The 25,604-nt window shown below is 43.2% G+C and overlaps 1 protein-coding gene across 2 annotated transcripts; it reads right to left on the reverse strand.

Moving 5' to 3' along the window:
• Window positions 1-563: 563 nt before the first annotated feature.
• Window positions 564-24,190, reverse strand: carhsp1 (calcium regulated heat stable protein 1). 2 transcript variants are annotated; one of them, XM_082531487.1, is made up of 5 exons: window positions 24,170-24,190; window positions 5,644-5,802; window positions 4,359-4,467; window positions 3,402-3,524; window positions 564-1,139 (listed from the first exon to the last, which is right to left on the reverse strand). In XM_082531487.1, the coding sequence occupies exons 2-5, from the start codon at window positions 5,723-5,725 to the stop codon at window positions 977-979; spliced, it is 477 nt and encodes a 158-aa protein (XP_082387613.1). In that variant the 5' UTR covers window positions 5,726-5,802; window positions 24,170-24,190; the 3' UTR covers window positions 564-976. The 2 variants fall into 2 exon arrangements, with proteins under 2 accessions (XP_082387613.1, XP_082387612.1); XM_082531486.1 differs by lacking the exon at window positions 24,170-24,190 and adding an exon at window positions 22,858-23,070.
• Between the last annotated feature and the right edge of the window lie 1,414 nt (window positions 24,191-25,604).

The raw sequence follows: 25,604 nt of genomic DNA on the forward strand, positions 1-25,604 counted from the left end.
CAACATTTACTCGTAATCCTGCGGTCGTGATAAATGAGACTAGTGTCTTCATTTAGTATCACAGACACCTTACAAGTTACAATCAGCCTATTAATGTTCATGGCTTCCTTATTTGCAGCATACTGACAGGAGAACACCTGCTGATGCCAGACTGCAGCATGAACCACACACAAGAGACTGTCCAAGTAGTCTGATGTGGCTTTGGCAGCTTTTATCAGCAGTCCATGAGTCTGCAGTCGTCCTCCTGGGTCAGAAGATACAAGTAAACTGTTTTCTTCTACTAGCTTTGCTTTGTACAAGACAGAAAACTATCAGTGTGACTGAGAAGCTAACAACTGTCCACTGAGTGGCTGTGCAGGCTATACAGGCATGTTTGTTTATTCCTCTGGTTTCCAAGCTAACAGTCAGGGTCCCACAAAACTGTTGCCAGAAACAATCAAGAGGTTATAAAACTCCTGATCTTAATGCAACTCAACACACACAGAGCTGAAACTCAAAGATCAAAAACAAAACCCTTCCCATCACACAGCGGAAACATAAAAACAAAATGAGGAACTCAGTCGTACCAGGTGAAAGTTCTTTAATTCACTTGTTGAGCCATCCAAACATGTCAAACACACATGATAGAAGCAGGCACAAGCAGAGGAGTACGCCTCAGTGGAGTTTGTAGAATAACCCCATGGCGCGGGGTCCACGGGGAGCAGCCACGGCCGGTTCAGCTCCTCCAAACTAAAATCTGTGAAAACTCTTTTTTCAAACATCTCACTATCATTTTTTTAAGCAGGGATCTAAAAGTCTAACCTAAGGTGAAGTCCCCCCTCTATTCACAAACCAACAGTATGCACCACCTCTGGCTCCTCCACCACTCCCAGGTTTTTATCCCCCCCTCCCCCCCCCACTTCATTCTTCCACCCGCCCCCCCAATCATGCTGACTCCACCCACTCCTCTTCCCTCCCACCAGCGCGGTTCAGGTGTTCAGCTGTCGACGGTGCGCCCCGACCAGGTTTCGTGTTTGGTCCCAGGTTTGAGATGGGTGATGGCCACCTCCACTGCCTGGATCTTCTCGAGTTTAGGAGGGATGCAGCAAACCTTGTAGCTCACTTCATCGCCTTCCACCGGCACATACTCGCCCTCGATGCTGAGGAGACAGAGACAGAGGGGTTCAAACCCAGCTGGATTTTACAGACACGCTGAACTCTTGTCCTGCTTCAGCCTCCCGAGTGCTGGATGAGCTGTAGATGGAATCAAATACAGTTTGGTGCTCACTGCTGATTCAGGGGAGACAGAACCAGTCACACAGCTCAGTCTCATCAGCACCGGCTTGTTAGGTAGAAGGACTTCAGCTGTAGCCACAGAGCAAAGGAGAGGAGAGCCTAAAAAGGCATACCTCTCTGATTCAAAAACACACGATACACCAGACGATGAGACACTTCCTGTTGAAGAGGACATGAACAATAATAAGAAACATTATTATAACAGCTCTCCGGCTTTCTCTGTAGATTTTAGTGAAAGTTAATGAACGGGATTCTCGAGCCATGATTTCTCGTGTGGTTTCGTTTTCATATCCGTCTATGCGCACGACTCCTCGCTCAGCTAATTATTCAAGAAACCCAGCAGCATCAAACATCACAAATCTGGATATTTTTGTGACAAACACTGTTTAGATATGATGTGTGGGCTCAAAGTGCAGACAGTTCAACGCTGAACACACAGAGACCACAAAGACACACTGACATGATCAATAAAAGGCTTATTTGTCAGATTTTGCAGGAATGCAACACACTACATCGTCTCCACTGTGTGAGCTTTTCTGTTTTTAATTACTGTCCTACTGGTAGCTCATCTTAGTTTTATTTGACCAAATACTGCAGCGGCCAAACATGTTGGCTGCTTTAACAAGTCTGATTGACACCCCCCACCTTCGCCAGATCCTCCTGTCGCAGGAAAACCAGGCCCATCACAGGTGACCTCTTGCACGCCACTCACCACCTGTTTAACCTGCTGCCCTCTGGTCGGCGTCTCAGCTTCACTAACTTCTTCCCACTTCATGCTGAGTACTGGTTTGTCACTGGTAAATAATAATATAGATTTTTCCTGGACAGTCTTCTTCACATGGCTTTCTTTACCTCAAAAAGGATTTGACAATCATCCCGCACTTTCATGGATGTTAAGGCCAAACTTAGCAGCTTGGCAAGAAGTGCTGGAGTAGTTCTTTACCTCACAACCTACCAAAGTGCTGATGGGGCCCAAAACTCCTTCTCACTCCTGCACACTTACAGGTTTGCACTGAAAGCTCCTTGGACCCTGTGCTTTGAGTTTGCAGAAGAAGGCCCACACTTGAAACGATCTTTCAGCTGATTTATTTATGAAGAAATAACAAAACTTATCCTCCAATATGCACGAAACAACTTTAGCAGGCGAGCGTGTTTAAAAATGGCCCCAATTTCTCAACAATTTATGCAACAGCTTCACCAGCTCCTTTACTTACAGCTGAGAATCTGCACTTCAACACCCCGACTCATAACACAACCATACATTTGAAATGTTTTATTACTATGAGGCCCATAGAGACGCCTGCACAAAGTCTGACAAACCAAAACAAACCTTTGAGTGGGATAGCAACGCCTTTAGGACCGGCCGAGTCAGTTTGGTTCATTCTTAAAAAAGAAAGAATGGATTTATGACCTGAAGGACCAGAGAAGGCTAATGAATCAAGTCTGCATCTAAAAATCACGTTGATAAGAGCTCAAGTTGATTAAGGGGAAAAAAAGATGCATGAGTTCAGATTTTGTGCATTTGTGTCAAAGGGTGCAAAACGCATTAAGAGTACAGATGGCAGAGCAAAGGGGGAAGCTTTAACAGATCTCTACATCAAAAAAAGAAAAAGGCCAGAGGAGGGCACGAGGTTATATCAATAACATTATCAATAAACATCACTAGGCTGTGTTGTTGTGTTGCCTTGTTGCTGAGGACGAGCCTGGTCCTGTTATGTTCGACAAACACGTGGAAAAGTCACTCAAAGGCTTCGTGAACTATTTTATTGTTTTGTGCTTAAAAAGTATCCAATGAGCGGTTTGTGTGAACGTAGGTGTTCAAGTGTTCGTGCGCGCCACTAACGTCTGTGCTTCAGGCCTGTGGGTGATAACAAAGGCACCGCAGTGAAGGTCATCAGATATCCTACACTCTGCGTCGCCTTGCTGTGCGTTTCCTTTCACTCCTACAGAGAGCTGACAAACTTTAACATCAAGCTACACACACCTCATCAGTGACAGAGCAATAAACACATCCTGACCTTTCACCCACAGAACGACGGTGTGAGGCACTCGCCACACCACAGGTGCTTCCCCACGCCGACCTGACCACGAACACATTAATCCACAAAGCACACACACACACTTACTCTGAGATATGGACAAAGATGTCAGCGCCCCCGTCCGATGGCGTGATAAATCCATGGCCTTTGGAGCGCGAGAAATATTTACACATGCCAGTAAACACGGGTCCCTCCGATGCACGAGCCGTCCTACACAGGAAGCACATTACAGAGAGATGGGAGACGTGAGCACAGAGCAGACTGATGAACCAGCAGAGGCAGATCCCTCGTAAGACCCGCCATATATGAAATAAGCACTTTATTTTGAAAGGTCGTTGGCTGCTAACCAGCAGATCCAATCCTGCGAGTCAGGACTGCTGCAGGGCAACCTGCACACAGCGCCGGGCTGGCCCCGAGTGAGCTTTTAAAAACATTTACTTTGAAGCAGGTCTTATTATGCTCTTCAACAACCAGAGAAGCTTTGCACGATTCACAGAATACAAACTCTTGTTTACATCATACAGAGCCAAGAGTGAAAGAAACACATGTGCTAATACATAAAATACAGAGTAATGCATGTGCTCATTGTTTGAAAGTTCATGTTTAAAGCGAGTCTTCTGAAGAGCAGCTGACAAACTGTGACACACTGTGCTGGCATGCACTGCTGTTTGTCTGCATCAGCACATATTAATCATTTACACATGCTGCTTGAATGCTGCATGACGTGGTAACAATGAATTATTGCGAAGAGGCAATTCCAGGACACGAACGATGAAAGCTGTGGGTGTTTCATTGTGGTTAGACACAGAAGGTCTCACTGAACATGCTAATCTGACAGTCTGATTAACAAACTGATCACCGTGCAGCGTCCAGCACGAGATTATTGACCAGCAACGACAGCAAGCCTCATAGCAGCGAATATTACACTCGCTTCATTGGCTTGTGAATTTGTTTCCTCTCGCTAACGTCTACAGATGTGTGTGTGTGTGTGTGTGTGTGTGTGTGTGTGTGTGTGTGTGTGTGTGTGTGTGTGTGTGTCCTCACGCTGAGCAGGTCCTGTTTCTGCGTGTGGGCAGAGGGCTGGGGATGAGGTAGCCTCTCATAGGGGAAGGCGAGCGATCTCTGTGTCTGCAGGCCGGGAGGTGCAGAGATTCTGAAGTGGGGGGAAAAAGTCCTCAGTGTGTTACATTGCAACAAATTTCACGCGACAGCATGGCGAGCGGTTAGAGCAGGGACTGTGCCTGTAATGCATGTGCAAATACATGACCCGTGGCCTCGGACAGAGACGCTAATGCTCCCCCGTGCCTGTGAACCACCTCAGCGTGAGCTCGACGCCCTCACACCATGAGTCTGTCACATTAAACATCTCACAGCATCAGGGACGTTTAATTATGAGTGAACCATCCCACCACCACTATAATATTAACAGAACTGGGTTAACTGGCACAGTAGGTTCACATCAGTGCAACACATGCTGTTCGTACTTTGATCTGTTTATAGCGAGCGCTCTAACAGTGCGCGGTTCCTAAATTCCTGCTTATTTGTGTTAGCTCACCTTGCTTCTTCACTCTGTATGTAAATGACTGTGCTAGTTTTTTCTGATGAAGCTTAATTTGCTCACAGCCAACTGATATTTCCATGAAGCAGGACTGTACAGGCCCACCAACTGAGCATCACTTGCACATTAATACAGAAGAAATGATTATAGATCAGTTGGAGAGCAGACACCTGTTAACACGTGGCCATGACATTGGGACAGCTTACTCTGACAGCGCACTTACTTGGCACATGCATATGGAAATGGTCCATCAGTGTCTTTGTTTTCTCTGCAGACTTTGAATGTGGACTCTGTACCAATCACCCCTCTAATACACACTTCTGAAACAATGGTTTAACAGGTGGAGGCCAATGAGATTTTCCCTTGCTCATCTTGTTGACTGGCCCCACGCTCACCTGACCCAAGTCTACCAGAACACCTCTGGGACATCAAGCTTGGGTTCGTCTGACACCAACAGGTCGAACCTCAGACTGTCCAGGAGCTCAGTGATGCTCTGGTCCAGTTTGGGGAAGCAATCAGCCCTGACATCATCTGTTATCTCATTAGGAGCTTGCCCCATGTTGTCAGGCAAGCACGTGGGCGCCATACAAACTGCTGAGTTCCATTTAGAGTTTCTGCGATCAAATTTCATCAAAATGGACGAGGCTAATCTCGTTAAAGTGCTGATGTGCCGTTCACATTGTAGGATGTTGATAGATTTTGCTCTGAAAGTGAGCAAAATCTTCAATGTCAGGTGACACATGAGAGGGTGTTGTGTATTTATGCATATACCTGGAGACCGTGGGGATCTTGGAGAAGGCAGTGGAGGGGTCACAGGTCGAGACCCCTTGATGGCAGTGTCTTGAGAGGACATGTTGGAAGAGGCAGAGTAAAGGATGGGGAGGGAGGAGGGGCGGCTCAAAAGGGAGCACAGCAGAGCGTGTTAACCACCTGGGAAAGGAGGATGACAGACGAGATTTAGAGCGAGTCACACAGCATGCTTACAAAGAACAGGGTTACCTAACTCTCTCCATTTAACACACACACACACACACACACACACACACACACACACACACACACACACTAGTGTGCCAGTCTCACCCAGGTGTTACGTGCACTTTTTTACTTCAATAGCAGTTCAAGCTGCAAATCCCACTTCCAGCCCCCACCCGCAAAAAACAATCTGTGCTCATGGATCTCGTTGCTGTGGCAACAGCAGTTCGAGTACACGCCGATACGACCTGACAGAGACGGTGGAGAACAACAGTGTCCTTATTCACCTCAGCCCAGGACTAACATCAGCCATTACCTCACCCTCGACTGCACGTCGAGCAATTAGGTGGAAAAGAAAACGTGCAGCGGCTTCTGCTTTACAGCTGCATTGTTGAAAGAGAAGAAAAAAGAAGAAGAAAAGAGAAAGACGCAAGAATGTTAAACAAATACATCCAGGAGAACTTCAGCGAGGTTGCGAACGCCAGTGTTTCTGAGTAAAGCTGCAGAAGAAAGTGGAGCAGATTTCCCACGGTGCACAGGTGTTTTCACACAGCAGTTCTGGGCAGCGTGGGGAGAATCAGGTTTCCCCACATTTAACACACAGCATGAGAGAGCCTGACACATTCTCACAAGAACTTTTTTTAGGAACTACTTTTTGTGATACAGACTTCAGAATATTATCAATCCATCTGCTTCAGCTTATCCGGGGGAACACCAAGGCGTTCCCAGGCCAGCCGAGAGATAAAATCTCTCCAGCGTGTCCTGGGTCTGCCCGGGGCCTCCTCCCGGTGGGACATGCCTGGAACACCTCACCCAGGAGGCGCCCAGGGGGCATCCTTGTCAGATGCCCGAACCACCTCAGCTGGCTCCTTTCGATGTGGAGCAGCAGCTGCTCTACTCTGAGCCCCTCCTGGATGGCCAAACCTCTCACCCTATCTCTAAGGGAGAGGCCAGCCACCCTTCGGAGGAAGCTCATTTCTGCCGCTTGTATCCGCGATCTCGTTCTTTCGGTCACTACCCACAGCTCGTGGCCATAGGTGAGGGTAGGGACGTAGATCGACCGGTAAACTGAGAGCTTCGCTTTTACGCTCAGCTCGCTCTTATAGAATATTAATCGACTCATAATTCATGGCATATTGGTATAGCTTAAGCTAGCAGCATATAAAAGTAATTAAACTGGCTTTTTAAAAATAAATGAACGGGTCAACACAAATATAGAGGTGGCTAGAAGACAGTCTGATGTGTTGGAGCGATGGTCGAGCGAGCTGCATTCATCTCAAGGCCACATGATGGCGATATCTTTGTCCTATAGAAGCCAATGGGACAACTTTTATTTATTTGCTTAGACCGTCACCTTGGGTCACACTGAATAAAATGTCATTTTGAAAAGTCTTGGTTTTGGCCAAAAAGAAGAGTCCATGTTATAAAACATGCTTGTTTTCTAATGACTTGTCGAACAAGTATTCACCAATAAGCATGTGGTTTCACAGTCGGACCTGCTCACTAAGCCCGCCCCAAAAACACTCAAAGGACAATACAGGTTGCATTATAACAATCTAGAAGTTAAGCATCGTCCTAAGAGGAGAGTCTGGCACAAAGGCACATCAAAGCTGGATGCTTGTTCAGATGGATTAATGAGCTCAGTGGAATCTGGTTTCTGTAACCGAGGATGAATAATAGCCATCGAAAGGTTGGAAAACAGCTGCGGATGTTTCTGGAACAGCTGCGGATAAACAAAAACACCAAAACAGGACCGACTGTTGCTAATGAACACAAAAACTACAGCACCACGCTCTAAATATCTGAACATGATTAGCGCTCTAACCTTTGATCATTTGACATCAGAGTTTGCTCAGCACACAGCCAGTTGCTTTAAGAACCAGCTACACGCTCTGGCAGCAGTTACACACTTTACGGTTTTGAAGCACAGCTCCGAGTGAGCACGGTGTCTGATTAACTCAATAGACACGAGGTTAATGTAATCACAGCCCCTCAGGACAGCGCACTTCCTTTATGACCATCAACACGTCTGTCTCCGTTTACACTGTGACCAAAGCAACCTCCTTCCCAAAGGAATAGCGAGCCGCTAAAGTTAAAAAAGGAAAAGCTTTTACAGGATGACGGAGAGAACAGACAAACAAAACAGAGGGTCTTTCCAAGGAGAGGAGGTGGGACAGGGAGAAAGTGGCAGATAAGACACAGCACTCAGGGAAAGGTTGGAAAACAAGATAAGGTGAGTGCAGACTTAGCTCACCTCGTTACTACTGCTGCTGTTAAAAGGGCCACCATCACCTTCCTGCACAACACACTACAAACTCTGCTTCCTTAAAACAATGCTGGAACTGAATTTTTAAAATGAATATTTTTAAATTTGTCATAATTTTCCAGCATTTTCAAACCTGTAGTTGTTTCACTCTGGTCTGAATCATGAGTTTGTGATTACAGAGAGCAAAATCCAAAGCAAAAGCAAAATGCGTCAGTAGAAATAATGTGCAGGCCATTATTATTATTGGCTGGATGTTTCTGTGGCAGGAGCAACAGAAGTAACTACAGGAAGAAGGTGCCGTGTCCCCTGCCCCTCCCCGAGGTTTCTTCCTGTTTAAAGGGAGTTTTTCCTTCCTGCTGTTGCCAAAGTGCTGCTCACAGGGGGTTTGTGTGATTTTTGAGGTTTCCTCTCCATTGTTAAACCTTACAATATAAAGCAACTTGAGGCGACTGTTGTTATTATTTGGCACCTAAGTGAAACTGAATTGAACCGTTCCTTGGTTGTGCATCACCAAGTTCAGGTTCCTGGAGGACTTCCCGTGACTCTTCACTGCCACTCGTAATGTGTTTTACATCATTGTTTCAGTTGTGAACTTATATTTGCCTCCTTTCATTTTAGCCTTGCTTCGGCCACCCTGAGCACGCCTGCTCTTGTCTGATCTCAGAAGCTAAACACAAAATCATGCCAAACAGGTTCTGGAACATAACAATCAGTTCACCGAACTCAAGTGGCTTCCACAGTCACCAGATCTCAATCTGAAAGGTGGAGCACCTCTGGGATGTGGTGGAACTGGAGACTGGCATCAGAAAGTGTGTGATGGTGTGTGTGTTTTGGCATGCTGCTGTAAAAACAGTGAAGCTGAACACGTTCAAGTACCAGCAGTGGAAGTTTGCCATTTATAAAAGGGAGCAAAAACCATTATTGTAATAATGTTATTGTAAAAACTGGCCCTTTTTTCTCACAGTACATTGCAGGTTATACATGCAACACTAATCAAGTTTAACAACAAGAAATACCCCAGGTAGATTCAAAATATAAGGTAAAATGTGAAAATATACACGCTTTCCATGCTCAAATAAAAATGCTGAGTCATTAGAGGTGTGAAGCAAACGTGAGGAGACCAAGATAAGAGCAGGGGACAGTAAGAGGCCACACACGATAACAGACCCGACATGCATGCACCGATCTTTATAGGAACGTCACAGAAACCACAGCTGGCATCGAACTCTCTGCAACACAAGAACGAAGGTTACAGTCGGCAAAATGTTTGAAAATTAAAGCTGCAATATTCTTTAGTGGAAAAGCGACTGCAGCCTTGACCTTAGAGATTACTGCTCCCTTTAGCATGAACCTCTCAGAGGTGCCAGATTCGTCCACCAGCCCTCGTCATCATCTACTGAAATCTGAACACTCTTACATCCAAAATGCTTCATAGTGATGTTTTTATCCCCTCAGACTCAAAGGAATCCACAGATTTTATTGTTCTTAAATGATCCCACAGTAACTCTGATTTTGGTGTCAAAAATGTACGACTTAGCAACGATGGGAAAATCTTCGTCTGTGATTGTGCGTCGCTTGAAAGCCTTAGCAGATCACTTACACTCGATCCTTCGGGTCTGGGAAAAAAAACCCCAAACCTGGCTACGTCCACATCTTCAGGGGAACGCCACACTCCAGACGTCAGAGATTTAAATAAGACGGCATCCAGCTGTCACTCACTAAGAAGGCTCTATTTACTGGCACCCAATCTACGACGAAGCTGGACTCTAATTTTATCGATTTGAAAGGCTGCCATGTGAGTCTGTGTCGCAAAGCATTAGCAACCTGCTGCGATGCTGATGAAACATCAAAGTGTAATGACGCAGATTAAGTTTGATAGAAATTTAGTAATAATAACTCAGTTATTCAACACTTTAGCATCTCAAAGGAAGTTCAGCACTCCCATGCTGCACGTATACGGACACATAAGCATCCTAGCGTGTGTTGCAGTCCATGCATCCTCAAGTATATGATCATGTGACTCTGCTTCAATCCAAACTACAGACATGCAGGACAACAGGAACGACTTCTTGTCCGCTGTGTCCCAGGCTGCCGTTGTGTATTTTGAAGGGAGGGCGACAGATTTGTGACATTTAGCATGTTTGGAGTGTATAGCTAGTGTGCATTGTAGTTTAGTTAGTGTCTAACTTTTCTGCTTTTTTGTGGAAAAAAAAAAAGAAGAAACTGAGATTCTGGGTTCATCCCATCTATCTATCTATAAAATATAGACATATTCAGGATGTCAGTGAGGCAGTTTCAGTGCTTGTTGGCAGAGATGATACTGTATGTAAGGAGGCAGAGAAATCATCGAGAACTGACTTACCCAAAGCAGTTTGTAGCTGTTAAAATGTATTATTTTAAATATCATTGTATATTCAGTACTGAAGCGCGTTTTGATTGGTCAGATCAGTTTATTTGTATTTTAAAAAACTAAACAAAAACCATAAATCAATCAAGCTTGAAAAAATGAAATGTTGCACATTCGTCCAGTGAAATTACACGGTTGGTATGAACGGCTGCATTAAGAATAGATGAGCTGAAACAATATTTTCAACACAAGATATTTGCATGGATTTTGCCCATCCAGTGGGACCACTTCTGTCTCTCTAACAAACTCAAACAATAGCCACTCTATCATCACACACACAGACACACACACACTAGATAAAACCCATGTCCAGTGGAATTTTCCATGATAGTTCTCTGAACAACACGCCACCAGTGACCCTGCTGACACAGCAAATACCAACGCTACACACACAGTCCACACAGACATCGTCGGTCAGGCCGAATCCCACACAGCCAGCTTTGGTGTGATAAACAGCATCCATGTGATGAGGTTGTTGTACTATACAAGTCAGAAACAAATGCATACAGATTCTGTCCCTGTTTAGTTTCAGCCTCCTCAAGGTGACGTCTGTTCATCTTGAGCTGCACCCACAGAGATCTCAGTGTTCCAGCGTCGGTCCCTGACATGTCTATAAGAGCAAGTGCGCTACGTGCTGATTTTCTGTACTAGCTGCTCAAGAGCCTTCAGAGTTTTTCTGCTGCTCTCCTAGTATTAGTGCCAGTAAATTTAATTAGGCTTGAAGTACGTGGAGGAGCTCGTAGGGTGAGCAGAAGACAAATCTCTAATCTTATTCTACCTGGAGTCATCAGACCTAAACTGAATTAACATTTTGGAAATAAATGTATTTGCAATTCAGCTCAGGGTTACACGAGAAATTAATGCCTCTCATATCCGTAAGTTTAATGATTAGCTAACTGTGACGATGTTAAAGCTCACTGACGCTGATCATTCACACCAACGGTGGCACATTTATAAGTCATCCCACATCATGTGACCCTGTCGGAGGTGGGCTGGCATTTACATAAGCGTGGACGTATTGGTGCAGGTTGCCGGTCTAGAATCCGCCTGACTTCATGAGGTGGTGGTGCAGATAAACACAGCAACAGGTGGCTGACTGGAGCTACTCCACGAAGTTGTCAGAATGTTGGGATCATCGGATTTCTTGGTTATGTCAGGTGAGATTCCTGACTATGGAGTGTATACACCGCGTGTTTAGTTAACACGTGACGTGTGGCTTGCCTGCAGTGTGGCTTACGGTTTGTTTTAAAACCAGTGAAACAGGGACCAACAAAGACAAGAGCATAAAATAAAGTGCAGAGACTGACAGACGAGAAACTCTGCTTTGAAAGCTTTTATGGGAATATCCGGCTCCGAACATCGAATACAATCAATCGGCCTTTTATCCAATCGAGACACGAGAGCAGGAAATGGAAGAGGAGAAAATGAAATCAAACCAAACATGAGGTCAAACCAGTACAGTGTGCATTTAGAAAAAAGAAACATGACAGATGGAAATGTGTTGAAGAGCGAAGAAAAGGAGAGTTGATATAACAGGATAACCATGTGGGAAAGTAAAGATTGTGCTTTTCCATCGCTCCTTGCTTCGTCTTTTTCTTTACCCCCGACTTCCCTTCTCTCTCTCAGAGGTTCACTCAGTTCCTCGTTCACACCGGGGGGCAGAGAAAGATGAAATGTCCCCGAGGACAAGATGACACAAAGGCAAAGCAAGGACATGAAATTAGCAGGAACTTTGCAGAAACTTGGAGAGTCCAAGGCTGGAAAACTGTAACTGTGGGTGACACAACTACGTCCAGGTGACTGACCTCAGAACAGTCTCCTCTTTGTTTCTGAGCTCCAGATTGAAACATTTTACCTTTAGCTTTGCCCAAAAGCTGCACTTGGCAATAAAAAGCAGCTGTTTAGAGGAACCATTTAGCTTTCTTGCTAACTGTAATGTTGCAAGACTGGTGTCATAGTGTGAGTCTCTACCATGAACAAGAGAATAGGAATGCAGCTTGACCAGTATTCAGTGTTACGAAACTAAAGTTACCCTTTAAGATTAAAAACTATAAATCCTAGAATCCCGAGGAAAACAAAAAAAGAAAGCTGGTCTTACTAATACATCGATGCAACGATACACAAACATGTCACACTGAGCGCTCCTAGTGAGCTGTTAAACACGGCGACTATCCAGCATCCAGTAAAGTGTGGCTTGTCAACTATTTGGGAGCATTTCCGGTTTAGTCTTCTCGTTAAAGGTGAGACAGCAAAAACAGGAAAAGATTGTGCAGTGTGCCGTCACCGCCGCGACTTCCTTTCTGTTCTAACGAATCCTCCATCCAGACTGTTTTTAGATTGATTACATGGAAATTAAAAGAACGAGTTGCGTTACTCAGAGCGTGGAGAGCATTAGCAGCGAGAGCATTAGCAGCGAGAGCATTAGCAGCGAGAGCATTAGCAGCGAGAGCATTAGCAGCGAGAGCATTAGCAGCCTTCTTTACTCATAGGTCAATATCCATATGTTATTATGTACTGTTCTATAAGGGGTTGTGACAGATTATAATATAGGCAGTATAAATTTTCCATGATATAAAAAAATGCCATATGACAATATTATTGCTTAAACAATACAACACCTTTACATGTGCACAACACTGGGACAAGGCGAGGCTATAACACCTTAAAAGTCGTTATAAATCCCGCTGCCTGCAAGCACCAATAAAACATTTTTCCCGTAACAATAGAAATATTTTCTTGAAATACTGCGATATTATTTCGAGGCTCTATTATCCACCCATAACCCCACATGTCTGCTTATTTTGACAAAAGGCATCCAAATACTTTATAGCTCAAAAAACTTCATCTTTCTCATCGACAACATGCAATCTGTGTATTAGCAGAGATGTGTAATGCAGCTGCAGGCGCATGTCTGCTGTGTTACACAACCGCTGTAATATAGTGATAACATCACTAATTCATTTAAACAAAAAACCCAAGAAGGGGTTGCAATATTGAACCCTTCAGTCAGCTAATAACCATCACATCCCTAGCTACAATAACCATCAACAGCTCAGCTCCCCCTAAACGAAACACTCATTTATCATCCGCCCCTGTGAGGTGCCAGGAAGTATAAAGGTATGAACAAAGCAGCCCCTTAAATGCACCGCTTTAAGGGGAGTTTGATTTCAATCTCGCACTGGTCTCACTGAGTTAAAGATTCCTGGCTGACATAAACCACGGTCACATGTTTGCATCTGCACTGCGACATTCTGCGAGGACCTTGAGCCGCTGCAGCTGATGGAGGCAGAGTCATTGTTGCATCTCCACTCTTAAGCGGTCGAGATGAATGAAGTGGACGGCGGATGCAAATGGCTCCAGGCCCCTTATTGAAGACCTCAAAGCGCGCACACAAAGAATAACGCACACAAAGAATAACGCAATCTGCTTTACAAACATTATGAGCCTGTGTTGAATGCAGAAAGCAACCTTAAGCGTAACATGTGAAGCTCTCTGTGGAAGCCACTGTGGGTGGGTGTGTTTGTGGTACTGTGGATGCGTGTGTGGCTGAAAGTGAACTGCATTTCTGTGATGGCAAAAGATGGTCCCGATCTCTCCATTTGATGACTCACTCCCTCGATGTGCGTCACTGGATTTGGTGTTTTAAACATTACAAACTTGTGAGGGCTGACCATGACCGTCAGCAAACTCCTGCTTCACACCTGTTTACACGAGGAGCCGTATGAATGCAGCTACAGACCTGAGCCCCCACCCACCCATACACCCAGGAATCCACTGTATAGCTTCCAGGTGCACGTCACCCCTGCTTCCCCCACCTCTCAGAACCCACTGTCACCCAGACACAGGCCTGAAACAATACATACGTTTTAAAATGGGTCAGTTAGGCTGCGAGGGTTTGTTGAAGTTCAAGCTTTTTTTTAAAAGCGATCAGCTAATGCAGAACTGAGACTACAACAGAAAACCAAAAAGCATCCGGTATCAAAAACCTCGCCTCCAGATTAGTTCAGCACCAAAACAAGCAGCTATTATAAGTTACTATACTGTGAACAGCTCAAATCACTTTTCACTCAAATTGCTGCAGTTTCATTTTCATATGAGGTTTACATTTTTCTTGATTTAAAGGAGTTGGACTCAAACAGCATTATACTGTCCTCGGTGCACAAAGTGTCAGAATTACACCACTTGCAAAATAATTATTTTTTTTTGGTACATTAGCATACTGTTTTAACATTGCTTAAAAAATAAAAAGCATAAAAACAATGTTTTCATGGGCTTTAGGCACCGTGTCTCTTGTATATTGATGAGGATCATCACACAGAAATCAAAAGAAGTGGCTCATTTGAAGCAGTGATTTATTCATGTGTTCTTGTGGTCGAGAGCAGGTGAGGAGTCACGACTTCGCTTTGGATTCAATTGGTAATTTTGTTGTTAATCTCATGAACTATCTGCTTAATTTTAAATAAAGCAAAAAAAACAAAACAAAACTAAATTATTACTTTTTTGCCTCCTAATGCAATACTGTGTAAAACTGTTACAGGCTTTGTAACAATCTTTTTACAAGCAGGTCTTCACTGTTTATATTGTACAAGCTGCAGTCTCAGATTATCCTTCTGTTGACATGAAAACTGCACTGGGGAGCTGAAGCCTTCTTCCTTTTCTTCAGGCGAACATGCTCACAGTTCTGCCCTCTCCTGTGGGTGTCGTAACCACAGCTGGTGATTCTTCCTGGATAAAGTAGGAAAAAGGAAGCGACCTGTTCAGTCACTGGACAGGGGAAATGCTTTTACTGCCATGTGTGATTTGCATTCTGAATCTCTTCAAGCTCATTTGGGCAGCCAACATTCTCCTCTTATACCATCTTTTATAATGATTTGACTTTATTTTTGGCCCCAAAACAATAAGAAAAAATAAAAGATAACTTAACAGAAAGATGCATCGAAAGTAAGAAACCTGAAACCTTTGGACACCATGTGTAAGTATTTTTCTTCCTCCTTTGGGTCTTAACTTCCCGACATTCCCCATGTCTATCTTACACGTCTAAATCTCCTGGAAAATATTGACAGTATGATGCACAGACTGCTGGAGAAACATATTACACTGGAATCCAGTTAAACAGCAGCACAAACTCACTGCAACATACAGTAATGTTGCTTGTTATTGATGTACTGGGATTCTTATGCTTGGCTTTCAAATTGCCCAGAATCACAGCTGCAACAGCCAATAAAAAACCGACACAATCATGCCAGACGCCACTTCTGCTCCACTGCAATTTTGGACGTGCAATTTCCACACCGCAATAACCACAAGCTCCTGAAAACAGTGATTTGGGTAATTTAGTTATAGTCGCTTGAAGAGAACTTAAAGCAGCAGATAAGCAAGATCATATCAAGATCAGGTCAAAGGAGAAATAATCACTCATACCACTTAACTCATATTAAAGTTTCTTTTTTTTTTTTTTAAATATATAGATTAGATATATACATACAACATATCTAAAGTGTGACGGTTGCATTTATGAGGATTCAAACATATGGTTTGAAATAAACGACCAGCAGATTTGATGGTTATAGCTGTGGGACAACAAAAGACCAACATGCTGCTAGATCAATACTGGATTAGCAAACTGACAACTGTATAACTGAATCATGGGAATTTCTCTATAACATGACAGTATATCCACGTAAACAACCATCAACAGGTTTTATGCATTGGGGATTAAATTGTCCTCGCAGACTGATTATGTTTCAGAAACTCGATTTATTTTTCAAACTAGCTAGAAGAGCAGCAACAACATTGTTTAGTGTTTAGGAGCCACTGCTCAAAAACAGAAGGTTTGAGAAAACAGGTTTAGGTGAACTCTGCTCTCGACCTGAATGAATATCCTTTGCTGCACTGAAGGGCATCCACAAACGTCTTTGACCTTGGAGAGCTCTTTAGATTTTTGAGTGATTAAGTCTCTCGCTTCAGTGGGAAAGATAAGAGCAGGTCGTAAACGTTTAAGTGTTTCGATAAGACGGCTCTGCACTAAAACTAAGGTGGTTTGAGTCATGAGCACCAGGTCTGATTTTAAGTAGTCGAGTACATTTTTGTCCATGTTCATTATCTGTTTTTTTTTTTCTCATCCAATAAGATGAAATATTTGTTCAAATATTGTCTCAACTTCAAAGTGCAAAGGTGGATGTTCTCATTTTGATAAATCCACTAAAAATAGGCAGTCTGTGTTTCTCAGCGGTAGCAATCATCAGCTACTGGATGGATGCAGAACTATTAGAGCGCTCTGGACACAACACATGAAACAAACAACGAGCAATTAAAATCATTATGTCGACAATAAGGGCACAGAAACGGAAAATTACATCTGCTGGCTGCTCACAAAGCTCTCTCATCAATCGTTAAATCACACGTCTGTTAATAACAATGTTGAAACGAAGTTTGCAGTGAATCCATTTCCCCCGTAATCATTTACTTTGGCATCATTCAGAGCATCCAGCAGGAAATCTGACACCCAAATGGTCGATGTTGGATACGGAAATAATTCCCGTTGATCCTTTGGACGGATAAAGCTACAGTTTGTTACAACATCGATGTTCAGATGTTGACACATTTTCATAAAACATGACGGTTTTTGTGCACTGAAATCAGTCATTTTAAATTCAGCAGTAAATTCGGCTTCTATTGCCCGATTTACACGACTGACCCCTCCTTTTAATCATTTGAGCCAATAGAATCACGGTAACGTCACTGCGAAGCGGTGAACATTTGTTTTGGATGCAAGACAGCACAAGTAAGAAAGTTTGTGCTGCTGTTTTTCCAAATGCGATGCGTAATTTTGGTCTTCGTTTATGGTTGATTTAGTGAATTTTGTTCAGAGCGTGACGAAATTTGCAGTTTTGGAAACTGTGAGATGTCAGCGTTTAGTAGAGGCGTTACTCATCCGCGTACGTGAATCTGGGTTATGCCTGTATTTGGCGTCGCGGCCCATTAAACTGGACGTCCCCCTCTCGCCCCAGCTAGTTGGAAAAAAGCTGCCTTAGAAGTTAGCATGTGGGGAAGTTGGGGGTTGTTGGCAGACAGGCTGATTAAAAACACCTTGGACAGCAAAGCCGGCGGCAGACATGGAGACGGGAAAAAGCAGGCCTGGGTGAGGACGAGAAACTGTAGCTGTGTGAGAAAGGCTAAGAAAACAAAAGAGTGAGGGGAGTTTGTGGGGTCACTGAGCAATGCAGCTTTCTTTGAATGGAGCACAGATTTATTGCTGTTGACAGTTTGGATAAGAGCCACATTTTGATTTGTCACCTGTTGTGATTAATGATGTCCTCGCAGTAATTGTTACTTGCATATCAAATATGAAACTTTAAAGCTTGTAAGATCAGGGGGATAAAATGTGTTTGTATAGTTATTAAGTAAGGTGTGTTTTATGTTTGGAGGTCTAGAGAATCTCATTTTACACCCTGCTGCACATTCAAAACTTCACCTGCTGCAGACAAACAAAATACACACATCGAAGTCAAACAGTGCAACCTGATCCTGTGGTACCATCACTCAGCCCATGTATACTTTTACAGCTTCCCACAGGATGCATCTTCCTTGACAGAGAGAATTTGGGGGATTTTGGAGGTCCCAAAGCGTTTTAACCGAAGCCAAAGTTAACTCACCAGCAGCTCTAAAGCTGTGGTGGCTACATTTACTCAAACAGTCAGAAATCAAAGGAAAATGATCTCTATCAAACATTGTATCATTTAATTACTGCAAATTGTATTTACTAATGTAGTCGCACCCAAATGGCTCCTTGTCAACCAGGAAAGTCTCTGCAAACCAACATGGCATGTCTAAACAAAGAATAATACACACAAGCGCTATGAGAGAGGAGTTCACCTGCATAAAGACTCCATTATCACTTAAATTGTTTGCTGGCTTTGTGTGTTTCCATCAGTGGCGTCAGATGACTTTCACAGAAAGGTAAGCAGAGATGATGGGTTAATATTACTGCTGCATATGTTTGAGAAATATTCTGTTTATTCACAGCATCATAACCTATAATTCATGTTTGTTGTCCTGTAAGGACAAGTATCTCTTGCTACAATGGCTGAGCACAGCCCTACATCTTCATTTAAAAACAACAACATTCAGTGGCATAAACAGGCTAGCTGTGTTTCCACACAAAGCTAGCTGCGCTGCCTCACTTCTTAAAGCAACTAGGTTGATGAAAAAGACGAGAGCAGTTACTGAGGTCAGTTACAGGACACATAATGCACTCTCAGCATTACAGAGGTGAGTGACAACAAACACATGGCCTGTAAAAGCAAAGATTCCTTAGGAGAGAAATGAAAGCTTGCACACATACAAGGTAATACCTGCACTTTGTTCCAGTCACTCACGGCATTTTGTTCAACTGTATATAAAAGAAAGTGGCTTTGGCGGTGATCTGAACCATAGTCCAGAGGACTGTACTACGAAACCAGATTACTGGATTAGCAAACCAGGTCTCGCTTCAAGTCAGAGTTTTCTGCGTCACGAGAGAGGCTCGGTTTTTACCTGGCTAAATCACCATGGTAACTTATACTGACAATAAAATCTGTTCATAGATTTGGTTTGTTTTTAACTCTTCTGGTCTTTACTGTATGTTTTAAATTTGATAGATTCTCTTCCAGGGGAATAAAATTTAAGTTGTTGAGTCGTATCTCACTAAAACCACTGAATGAAGCATTGCATTGTCACATTAACGTATAAATGTGGTACTTGATTCGAGTCTCTTTCACACTGCTGGAACTGCAGCTACCACAACAGAGGACACACACCAAGATTACCTGCTCAATCAATATTACAATTTGATCTGCAACAAACTACAGTGATTTCCATGCCTCTGTTATTAGGCTATGGGACAATAACACGTAATGTCTAAATATATCCAGCTTAAAGTTTCAGAGCCCTAATGTGCAGCAGCAATCTTAGAAATAAACAGCAACACTTTATCATCTGATAACGTCTGACTAGAGTAGGCGCCGCACAGGGACCATTTCGGGTCTAAGAAGAATGACATTTTGGGGGTTGTCCCAAAACGTTTTAACGTTTGCAAAATGCAAATTTTTAAGAGAGCACGCTCGCAACCTGAAGCAGAAAGGCCGGCTTAACAGGGAAAGTTGATCGCTAGCATCATGATACTTGTTACCTAGCTGGGGTTTTAGAATTTGTTGAGCCAGCTAATGCAAGGTAAGCTTTTCTGTGTTGAACTTGTGGGTAGAATACTCCTCGGTATCATCGCTTACGACTGACGCTGTTCTTGTCTGTGTTGTTGTCCGTTGTCATCAGTCGTCTGTTTGTTTTGAAAATGTGCATTTCATTTAGTCGCGCACTGCAGACTAAACCTACCTCGTCGTAGGCCAGACGAGGACCCATCAGAGCACTGCTCTACACCCTCCATTAAACCCAGTGTGAGACCAAAACACAAAAACCACAGTAGCATATAGGTGAGAGAAATGTGCCACAATGAATACATAAATTCAGAGAGATGAGGCAGACAAGCATCTCTGCAAATGCAGTCACATTACACTCTAATATGTAAATCAAACCAGCAGTCAGAAGTCAAAACTATCCTCTTGCTTTCTGTCATGTGATGACAGATCAGTATTCCCACTCCAAACACACACAGACACACAAAGCAGTCCACGCATGAATCTATTTGCATGCACTCAGATGCATGTTTGCTGCAGGTGTCTATATGAAAATAGAATGAGGCAGAAACAATGTCATCTCAATAATGATGACATCATTTGAAGACATTATTGGGGAAATTAGGTAAAAATGTCACTGACTGGCTAGCTACTGCCATCACTTTGACTACCACTGATCTAACAGCTCTAGGTGACACAGTCTGCAAGTCTTCCAATCGGTGCTAGCGACAGGATTTAACAGGCATCGCATGACAGGTGATGGCAAGCTGGCAGCACTCATTCGTACAAGCGAGTATGTGAAAGTATGATTTATGCGTCAGCTCCAAATGACGAAACTTGAAGTGTGAAAAAGTATCCAGCACGCTGACATGATTACAGGTCAGTCAGTTAAACAGTTAATATGATGGTTATTGATACGTGCTATCAGCTGTCCGTCCTTATCAGCTAAATGATTCAGTAATATCAGCACACACAGGCGTGAGATTTTCAGATACTTTGCATATATATAAATAACGAACTCAGTGTGACACAATCACCACAGCATACACAGCTTTTACACTACTGTGACACTATGTAGTTAACAGCCAATTTCTTACAAAAATAAAACAGATGAGAAGCAGATTATGGAAAATCACACATATCCAGGTAGAGCACAGTTGCAAAGGAAAAGTCATTACTGAAAAGAAGTCCAACCAACACCAAAATAAAAGTCTGTGTGACCTCTGCCACAGACTGTTCTCACTGCATAACCAGCCCGAATGCTGGGACAAAGACAGGAAACACCTCCTCAGGCTGCAGCATTAGTCCAAACTAAATATCAGTGACAAGCTGTCTGGCTGAAAAGTTTGGAAAAACAAAATCTGATTGATGACAAACTTTACATTCTCCTTCTGGCCTTGACTCTAACGTGCATGCAAACACCATGGATATTCAGCCATGACTGCTAAGATGGCTTGTGCTAACCCAGAAAGAGTCGCAGAAAAGGAAGCCAGCAGTATCGCTGTGTCCCCCGACTGCAAACAGTTCCAGCCATGATACGTTTGCATGCAAATCTTAATTTACCAGTTTAACAAAGTGCTTCCTACTTTCCAAAGTGTGAGCGGCGACGTGCCAGGCATAGATCGCAGGAGCCATTCCAGTCACAATTCCCTACCCAGCGTGGAATTTGCTCCCGAGGTAAACAACAGGAAACACAACTGCGCAAAATTTCACTCGTGCACACACACACACACACACACCTTTACAGGAAAGAGGCCACAAAACATTAGCAGCAGGTGGAGAGCTGGTTCAAATACCACACCCATCTCCAGCTGCAGTCAAAGAGTTTGAGTCTGAGAAGCAGCTCCAAAATTTATTGGGGTGGTTTCTTCACAGTAAGTTGCCCTCAACCTTATGAAAGACATGGCTGATAATTCAATAAATAAGAACTCAATAAAAAATGAGTGAATCCAGAATTGTTAGAGCTCAGCATTAGATCCAAACAGACCCAACAGCAGGGGGTGTCCACTGGCTTCACTGCATTCTACTGTGCAGTTTTATTGGTGGAGGATGGCGTTCATATTTTGACACAACGTGCTAAATCATCACGTCAGTCAAGCTGACATCGAATGCAGTGTTTATAATAACTCCACTTCAGCGGCCATCTAAAGTAACACCATGACATTTGAGAAGTTGTTCAATAAAACAGAAAAACCACAATAAAGCACTTAACGATGAAGTAGACTGGCAGAGATCGAAATACATCTGAAATTTATTTTCACGTTGGGGAAGTTTGAGGGTCTTATACAGTTTAAAAATACACACAGACATACAGGTGCTGGATAAAACCCAGACCTGCAACTCGCTCTGTAATTTGTGTGCAGCTCTGGAGAGACCTCAGCCTTTAACTGAAAACCACATCCTCAGTGAAACTGTGACGATAGCCAGTCAATACCTTTCCTTAGAAATCGAGGATTTTTCTTCTTCACACACAACCAAACAATAAAACTCAACGATATCTCTTGACCAACACATCTAATGATATTTTTCTTGCTTCAACCAGCAACAGGCAGGAATCAGGGCTCAAAAACACAGGATGATCCTCCACCTTTGCTGTCCTCTGTGGCTAATGCACCCACACCCACACGGAGAGAAACAAACACGCACTTGTCCAATAATGAGCTGCTGATAGATACTGGCAATATCATGCGGCTCTTAAGCGCCCACAGATGCTCGTCTTCCAGGACTTCATTAGCTCTGAATGGGGGGGGGGGGGTTGAGAAAAAGCCTTTTCAAGTTTCTGAATGAAAGCCTCTGACTTTCATAAACACACAGTGTGTGTGTGTGTGTGTGTGTGTGTGTGTGTGTGTGTGTGTGTGTATTCCCTTGCATGCTTTTGAGCCCCAACCCCCCCCCAAAGGAAATGAACGCCAGCTCGCGCCAGGAAAATCCTTGATGGAAAGCAAAGACTGGAAGTCAGTGAACTTTGGCGCCTCCAGTAACTTACAAATACAAACGAGCTTAAATAAAAACCACACATTTCGTCCGCTGAGCTCATTTATATAAACCACAGTGTTTGTCGAGCAGGTGTAAAGTTCACAGCTTCCTTGGGGCAAAAACTATTAGCTAGCTGCTGCAGAAATTAGCCGCGCGCTCACAGAGCAGCGCTGCGTGTGTTCGAGTCTCACCTTGTTACCTCCAACTTCAGCACTGACGTTTCTTCTGAAGCTGGAAAAGTTTCGGCTCTGAACAGTTTGATGTCGTGCTGCGGGTTTGTTCCCCGCTGTAGAGCGTGGTGAGGATGAGCTTCAGCCTCCCGGAGTCCAGCAGAGTAAACTCTTTCACTCTCTCTCGCTCTTTTTTCCTTTTTTCCTTCTTTTTTTTCTCAATGGGCGTAACACCATCGGAGTGACGTCACCTGTTACCGTAACAGGCGCTACAGCGGGACGTCAAAAACGAGCAGCCGTAAATACGCGACACAACACGCAAAGCGGATTTGTTTGTATATTTTATACAGAAAACCACTTTTTACAAGAACAAAGGAATAAATAAAATGTTTATGTTATGTTTTTTGCATTTGTATGCAAGTTACTGTTATTTTATTACGTTTCAAATAAATAGACAAACTCGTGTTGCGTGGGAATAATAAACAGCATTGTCTGCACGCTGTTTATTTCCTGAATCCTTAAGGCTTCTGAATGCCATGCAATGAATTATCTATTTCTATCGTTTCCTATTTCTGTATTGTTGGTACACAGGATTAATTCAATATTACATGTAAACTCATTGTATATATCGCACATTTGTACATAGTATAAAACACTTTTGGACTAATAATGCTTGATTTTCCCGTCTTTTAGTATATCTTTGATTCGGTTTTTCCGTCTGAGGCTCCAGCGCCCCTGAAAAGGATAAGCGGAAGCGAATGGATGGATGGATTTTTCCGTCTGACTTGTGAGCTGCTGTAAGACGTAAATTTCTTAAGTGTGGGATTAATTAAGGTGTCTTATTTTTTTAAAAACGGTCACACCGCCTGACAAAAGAGATTTCATACATTTTTGAACCAAGAAATTGTAATAAACACCTTACGTGGCACAAAGACAGCACTTATTGGAATAAACAGCTAATTTAACACATTTATTACCATTTCATGTTTTGGTGTGCGTTTTATATGAAGCTATACTTATTCTTTGTTTTGGTTTGTTTTTTAAACCATGACTAAAAACAAAATTTAACTTGAAAGGAATGTAACAGGAAATAAGATGGAAAAGGTTCACATGAAGCACTGCCTCACATTCAGCAGAGGGAGACATTTTCATACTTAAGCTCAGAATAAGTGGGAATTAGACATCAGTTATATTTTTGTAACGTTATATCCTGTTAAACACAGTGAGTCAGTGTGTTCTCTAACCACCGTCTATTGATGCTGTCCATACAATCCATGTGGGAAAAACAAAGAGAACAACACATGTACAAAGGAACGAGACTGTGGGAACAAACCTCCATTCAGTTCCATTTGCCCTTTAGATGACAAGAAAAGTGCGGTTTTGCCCGCCAAGTTAACAGTCTGCAAGGTGACCTGCTGTCGAGGCGCACACATGCCCAACCAAACACAGGAAGCTCGCAGTCTAGCATATTCACAATGAAACAAAAAGAGAAAGCTAAGGTCCGGCCTGCTTCTTTACTGAGTTTAAAGAGGCTCCTATGTTGATTTCCCATTTGACACTTTTCATATTTGAATCTACACACCAGGAAAGACATAAAGTAAGGAAGTCATATGGAATTTACTACACTACACATTTAATCCTGCGATACTGAAAGAGAAATGCAATTTTGAGTACATGGTGAAGAAATGCTGCTGCAGTAAAGGAAACTGTCAGCATGACTCTCTGGGAAGAATTCTTAAGAAATAAATGTGTAAAATGACAGAAAAAAGCTCGTGTGTGACTAAATGACACGCAAGACTAAATGGTGCATACGGTAAAATATGCTTTTGTTGACTGGTGGAGGGCTCGGTGTTGAACCACACTGGAAGTGAAAAGGCTTTCTAATCAAATGAATCAGTAAACTATAAACTCCCTGGCCGCTGGTCAACTGCTCATTAACGCAATTATCTAGTCGGCCAATCGCATGGCAGCAACTCAATACATTTGGACAGGAAGACATGGGTAGGACAATCTGCGAAAGTGCAAACGGAGCATCAGGAGGAAGAAATGTGATGTAAGTTCTCTAAGTGACGAGTATTTGTCAAGCAAACCACAAAAACAAAAAACAACTGAAAAACATTTGATTGACAGACTTTTAAATCGTCTGTAAGGATTTGGAAACTGAAAAGCCAAATGACTGTATTGTAGAAGAATGGGTTAACAATTACTGTATCAAAGAGAGTGACAGCATGTGGAATAAAACATTTCCTGTGCAGAGGGCGATCGGGATTATTCATGCTGGATAACTTTGACCTGTGACCTCCTCCCCGCCACAGCATCAGGTGTCCAGTTTGTAGCCCGTCACAGATTAAACCTTCGTAATCAGCTCCTTCAGTCTGTTAGCATCACAAGCTTAAAGCTGCTTCCTTGGCAGACCACAGTAAAGTATCTGATGGAACATTTGCTGCATGTGTTGAAGGATCTGAGCGTCTATAGGAAGTCGAGCCTTCTTGTATGCAGCCTGTGTTGGTCCTTCAGTCCTATCTAATAGGTCCTCATCTCCATGGACCTACAGGGTGCAATATGCACCAAACTACTGTGCTACAAAAATGGGAAATAGATGCAGCAGTTTACTGAAATGAGGCATGAAATTCCCCTTTCTGTTGGCATAGAAACATTTAACTGGACATTTAATCTCTGAGATTTGTCGGTATACGAAGAAAAACTGTGCAACACCAGCAGTAAGTCTCAGTTCTTCTACACGATAAAGATGCTGTAGTTTACTCTGG

The sequence above is a fragment of the Aulonocara stuartgranti genome, assembly GCF_965226115.1.
Source record: "Aulonocara stuartgranti genome assembly, chromosome: 4".
Lineage (NCBI taxonomy): Eukaryota > Metazoa > Chordata > Actinopteri > Cichliformes > Cichlidae > Aulonocara > Aulonocara stuartgranti.

Coding starts and splice junctions, on each gene's coding strand:
- carhsp1 (XM_082531487.1), bottom strand. CDS start 5,725: ATGTCCTCTCAAGACACTGCCATCAAGGGGTCTCGACCTGTGACCCCT. Junction 3,525..4,358: donor AGAAACAGGACCTGCTCAGC/GTGAGGACACAC, acceptor CTTCCTGTGTAG/GACGGCTCGTGCATCGGAGG. Junction 1,140..3,401: donor ATCTTTGTCCATATCTCAGA/GTAAGTGTGTGT, acceptor CTGTCTCCTCAG/CATCGAGGGCGAGTATGTGC.